Source organism: Lontra canadensis, unplaced genomic scaffold (genome assembly GCF_010015895.1).
Source record: "Lontra canadensis isolate GAN:19392208 unplaced genomic scaffold, GSC_riverotter_1.0 scaffold156, whole genome shotgun sequence".
Taxonomy (NCBI): Eukaryota; Metazoa; Chordata; class Mammalia; order Carnivora; family Mustelidae; genus Lontra; species Lontra canadensis.
In genome coordinates this window covers 120,741-126,740 of record NW_022631150.1, presented here as the reverse complement: position 1 = coordinate 126,740, position 6,000 = coordinate 120,741, and the positions used below count along the sequence as shown (strand labels likewise).

The following is a 6,000-nucleotide window of genomic DNA, read 5'->3' as shown; positions in this document are numbered from 1 at the left end:
TTTCATGGCATCCTCTTAAAATCAAGAAGGGCTGAAAGGGAATGAAGTCAAGAAAATCGAAGAAGAACAAGGCTGGGAAATTAGGCTGTAGGAGAGCTATGGCATTAGACTGCCTTAGCTTCACACTCTCATCCCCTCCACTAACTGCCAAGCTATGACACTTAGGCAAGCTACTCAGCCTCCATGGTATTTTATGTATTATGGGGACCTGATCACAAGTGTTTTGTTTTATTTTGTTGTCCTCGAAAGAATCATCTCTAAAAAAAAAGAAAATCATCTGAGTTAATGCCCTCAGCACAATTTCTGGCACATAATAAGTACTCCGTAAATTTTAGTTTTCACTCCTAATGATTTTCTAAAATAATCCCAATTTCCTCTCTAAGATTTTTCACTAAACATGATTTGTTAAGTATATAACTAGAGGTAAAATGTCACAAATCTCAAAGAGATTTTGTATAAATATATTCACAAATCAGGGGGAAAAAAATTCTACTTCTCACTCCCTGATTTGTGAATATCTAGGGCCCCTCACGCCCACATAATGGAGTCATTAGTCTGGTCTCTCTGAATTGGAATTAGCCTCCTCCCAGAGCAGGCTATCGTACACCCTGACAGTAGATTGAGGCTTGGTTCCTCTCTCAAAGACAACGATGCGCAGATAAACTGGATTGCTTTGCTGTAAAAAGCCAAAGAATCTCATCAGTCTGGGGCTGTGCATGCTTGGTTTCTGGCCTGGATTTGTCCGCCAGGCCTTGCAGAGACAGAGGGAGGAAGAGAGAGAGAGAGAGGACAGACCTCATCCACCTAAAACAAAATCAGGCTGACACAGGAAAGATGATTTATGCTTTGTTTAAAGGCAAGTGTCACGACTTTTGGAATAACAGTAGTGCTGAAAAACTGACACACTTTTCCTCCTGGTATGTCTTTGCATAAATTGTTCCCCTCGCTGCAGGAGTAACCGATACCATCTGTGAGCGTTCTGGGCTCGTCACTCTCTTGATTCCCTTTCAAGCTGCATGTTTCTCTTCTCTGCCTCTTTTCGAAGGTGTAGTTACACAAGAGTGTCCCCCGCCACCGCAACCCCCCACCCCCAGCTCTCGGCCAAGCCCTGGGTCTGAGCGCCTTCCCCAAGCCTTTTAACCCCTTGCTTCCAGCCCGGCATCTGAAGGCCAAAACAATCCTAGGAGCCCGGCCCTCCCACTGCCTGTGATAGGCTGCCTGAAATAGCAACAGCCCGTGTCACCGAAAAGGGCAAAGCCTTCGGAAATAGAAACAAAGTTGGTTACAAATCACACTGTGTGTGTGTTTGTTTTTTTGGTTTTTTTTTTTTTTTTCACCCTTCTTTAGCAGGCGACCATGGGGAAAGTGACCACTGCCGTCAGAGCGGGCAGCCCGGGTGGCTTGGGGCCGCGGGGGCGCCTGTAACTTCTACGCGACCATGGTACCTGTTGAAAACAGCGAGGGCCCCGGGTTGCTGAGCCCCGGGAGGAGAGCGGCCGAGACGGAGGGCAGCGGCGCAGCCAGCGGCAGCCGGCATCCTCCCTGGGCCAGAGGTAAAGCGAGGCACGGGCCGGCGGTACTCGGCTCTCGCTCGTGTGTGTGTGTGTGTGTGTGTGTGTGTGTGTGTACACACGTGAGCGGGCGAGTTGCGTGGAGAGAAGGGGACAGGATCCGGTGGGAGCAGGAACGACAAGGAGCTATAGTGTGAAGATCCAGGTCCCACTCCTGGCGGGATGGGTCCATCGGTTGTGTTGGCGGAGTGTAGAACTCTCACATTTTGGGAAGACTGACCAGCCAGAGAGCCCCGTGTGTCAACACACACACACACGCACACACACGCACACACTTTTTCATTTATTGGCCCAAATGGGCAATCCGTAACAAGTGGACATTTGGAAACCCCATGTTTTACATCAGTGTTTTCAGGAGGCTTCAGATAAGTATTAGTTACGTAATTAATGAACACAACTTTCTTTCTTACGTTCCCAGCCTCCGTTTGTTAAGAAGACTTTGTAATGAATTCAAGCCTGAAACCGCTGCTTGATTTGCTCCTGCTCTTTCCAACAGGCCTTTCAAACTGAGGTGCCTTTAATACTCTTTCCTTCTGAGGTGAAATCTGAAAACGTTTTAATTCATTTCAGCGATCTTGGCTCTGCGGAATGCTGTTCTTCACCTCCACGTTGACAAATACCCACAAACACGCTGCAAGCTCTTGGCTATCCTTTCCTACTCTTCCAGTTGGTTCCCAAAGGAATAGAAACCAATCATGATAGGAAATAGAATCAAACACAAAGAATTCTCTCTCTAAGGTTTTCCTCAGCTCTTCTTCCCTTCAGCATTCGATAGGTTCCCAGGCCAGAGATTGGAATTTCGTGAGTAATCCAGAACACTAAATGATAGAAAAGGCACGTACCTTTCACCTTGCAATGGATCTATAAAGTTATGTTTGCATCCTGGGTTTGTCTGATCTTGGATTTGAATCCACGACCCCTCTGTTGGAGGCGTGGATTGGGTCCTCGGCAATGAGAAGTTACAGGCCTTCCCTTCCCTGCTCCCTGCTCAGCTTTTCTCCTGCTTTCCCACTTCTGGTCAAGAATGAAGGTCTGGAGTCGTCCTTCAGGATGGCTGAGTCCCTCTCTGAAGCAGAGCTGCTCCTTCCTCCACATGTGTTCTCTGGCTCATTAGTCTCAGAGCAGCCCAGGGAAGCTTGTGTCTGAGGGTTCAGGGAAAGAATCGCAATGTTCTCTCCGAGTTCCTGAAAGATTGAGCTGCAGTGTTTGCTGAGGTGGCCAAATCAACAAAAGAGTTCACTAAATAGCCCTTGATAATGTCACAAAGAAGAAAAGAAACTTTGTCCTGAGGGGGCCTCAGCAGCAACAATTAAAAAAATGCACTATTCAATTTTGACACAGCTTTGAAAGCACGGTATACTCTTAATAGGTTAAATTGTGCAAATGCACAAGTATCCTGAAATAAGGTCACAAGTATGTGTGTTTGGAAAGATTGAATATATTTACAAAATGAATTTAAAGTACAACTGTTTGTATTCTAAAGAAATGATAAGTGGATAAGTACCTTAAGTTATTTTTTAAATTTAATTCTAAATGAATCTTTGTTATATAGAAAAGGAAGCCGAAATGTTTCCCCCAAATCTTAAATAAATACAACTGATTTGTGCTATAGTTTACATTTAGATGAATACAAATATTTTAGTGTCACTTGTAAATTTTCCTAAGTTGTCTGACACATCTCTTGGTCCCCAAAGGCAATTATATGTCTACCGATTCATAGTGCAGGCTCGCTGTGTGGTTTGGGATGATACTTTAGTCTGTTTTATGAAGATGTTGAGGCATCATACAATAATGCTTGCCAGATACTTCTTTTGATATCTTTATATTTCAAACTTTCATAGTTTCATCCAGGAAATTCAGAGTATTTACATATGCTCAATAATGATCATTCTAATCCTACATTTGATGATTGAAGTTTTTGTATATTCCTAGATGGGAAAATTAAAGCACAAGGAGGAACTAGTCATACAACCCAGGGGAAGATAATTAAGTCATTCGAGAGACCGAAAAACAAAACAAAACAAAAATTCCCAAACTCCATGATTGCACATCCAAATGCTTTTCTGCCCAATGAAGAGTGTTAGCAGATCTTGTTTGGCCAACCCTCCTTGAGCTGGTGAGAATGCTTTGTTCCAATGACTAGAAGCTAATGAACTTAAATTCATTTTCAAGAAGTTATGACACAAAGTGCATATATTTTCAGTAAATTTTTAAGTGTCTACAGACATGTTATAATTGACCTCATAGGAAGGGTTGAGCTCAATCCTGGTGCCGACCCCAACATACATGATATTAGAAAAGTGCAGTACCAGAACATCTCACACAAGAGAACGAAGATGTGCAGTTAATTTGAGTTCACTCAGTGCTGGTGCATAACTGAGTGTGGTGTTTCTGGCTTGGGAGGCCAGATGCCTGCTCTTCCATCTCGGGAGATGGGTCTCCCAGGCTCTTCTAATTTCATGTTTCGAATGACTGGCTGAGGGGATGGTTTCCTTAAGGCCCCCTCTACCCCAGCAACAACTGCCCCAATGTTCCGAAACCAAGAACAATATTCTTTGTATGAATGCAGGTTCTCATCACGTTAGATCCTGCTGTTGAATGCACTGGAATTCAGGTCGCTAGAACTGGACTCACTGACCCAGCTGAAAGGGCTGGGCTCCATCCTCCTAAGACCCTTCTCAATCCAAAATGCCATAGCCTGAGACATAAGAAATGCATACTTGGTCTAATCAGATGAGTGTCCGAAGGCAGTTTTCTCAGACTTGTTTAAACCTGTGAAACTCCTTTTGATAAAGGAGAAGCTGAATAGGTGATCGATATGTAAGAGAAGTCATCGTGGCACTTCTCTAGAGAAAAGAGGGGAGGTAGAGAAAGGAAAAACTTGAGGCCGGTGGCTCCCTGCTCCCTTCCCACCCCTTGTATCCCCGAGCAGACGCCTGGGTGGGACCACATTAGCAAACCACAAGTCCATCACTTCTCTGCTCATGCAGGCCATGCTTAAAGAGGTCGGGGCATTCTTACTATGCTCCTACTGAGTCTTGGAGTCCCACGGTTAACCTAAACCAGGCCTCCTTGAATTCAGTCAGGCCTAGCTTTCTCAGGCTTCTTTAGGCAGCCCCATAGGAAGTCTACTTTTTAGAGAGCTGAGGAGACTTTTAGAAGCAAGCTTATCCCCAGGGAAGAGTAAGTCAGACCAACCGGCTTGACCTCATAACAGAGCCTTGGTTGTGAGAGGATCAGTTCTAACAGTGAACCAGTCATTTTGGGAAGACCCAGGGCCTTAGCCATTACCATTCCTCCAGGCTTTCCATATATCAAAGAGTGACAAAACCTCTGACAAAAATTATTGTGTTTTAAAAACACACATATTTAATAAGTTAATGGCTGATAACAACAAAAAGTTATTGTAGGAAGCTTGATATTGCCAAGGGAATGCCGGGATTTATCACATGTGAATCTATGAGGGGCTGTAGACTCTTTTGTCTGAAAATAAAACCAGATTTAAAGATAATCACCTCTCTTTTCACTTCAGTCAACTTTTCTCTATGATTGTGCATAACACATCACTTGGAATTGACATCAAAAGTCTTAATTTGAGGCTTTTTGTGACTGTGAGGCTCCAGCAGGAGGCTTCTCCAAGATCTAGAAAGAGAGAAGGCTCTAAACAAGCATGGTGGCACGTTGTTTCACCACAAACTCTGGGTGGTGTGTCGCTCACACAGCAGGGCTCTTGTTTCCTCTGGAGATCACTGTGACCTAGAGAGGGCAGAGAGGTTGCCACTTGCCAAAGACTAGCTCCCAGGGGCCACTGCACAGCAGACACACATTGGTGGGAGTCGGCGGGTGGCAAAGCCTGACAGACACCAACAGAGCCTTTGTGCAATGTGGCTGACCTGGGGGGACTGAAATTAATCAGTAGGCACCAGTGTGCCCGAGCTGGTTTTACAGCTCATGTCTGTTCCAATAGGTCAGTGCCCCTTTCCCAGCTGTTAAATATTTGTAATATCACCCTTCTTTCCGGTAGGACTGCTGTCAGGAGCCAAGGTCTCTGAGATCCCAGGAACAGGTCTTGTGGTAGCCCTTCACTTACAATGTTTGTGAATTTTCAACGGGGTACTTTTTAGTGGGCTGGATCTTCTATTAGCTGGTTAAACAAACAAACAAAAAAAACAACCAGTCCCGACAAAGAATGACTCCACCCTGGAGCTGCCTAAGGAAACTTCAACTGACATGTGGAAATCAAAGGTGATTTGGCCAATTTTAAAGTGTTATTTTTAATTGCTGTAGATATGTGGGATTCTATTTTCCATTCAAAAATAGCTCTTGAATATGGTTTTGTAGGTAGCATTTTCTCAATAGTAAGAACCTAGGTAATACTTAGCCTAAGGTTGTGAAATGTTCTAAGAGCTCCCAGCGGCCCTCCATTAGT

The 6,000-nt window shown here is 44.5% G+C and overlaps 1 protein-coding gene across 6 annotated transcripts in view; it reads left to right on the top strand.

Annotated features, from left to right (window-relative positions):
• Positions 1–1,332: 1,332 nt before the first annotated feature.
• The window catches only part of SLC2A12 (solute carrier family 2 member 12), a 53,739-nt gene continuing 49,071 nt past the window's right edge, over positions 1,333–6,000 (top strand). For all 6 annotated transcript variants that reach the window (XM_032844808.1, XM_032844801.1, XM_032844800.1 and 3 more), the window contains exon 1: positions 1,333–1,553. In XM_032844808.1, coding sequence (XP_032700699.1) covers positions 1,439–1,553 — 115 coding nt within the window. In that variant the 5' untranslated portion in view covers positions 1,333–1,438. The remainder of the gene's footprint in view (positions 1,554–6,000) is intronic.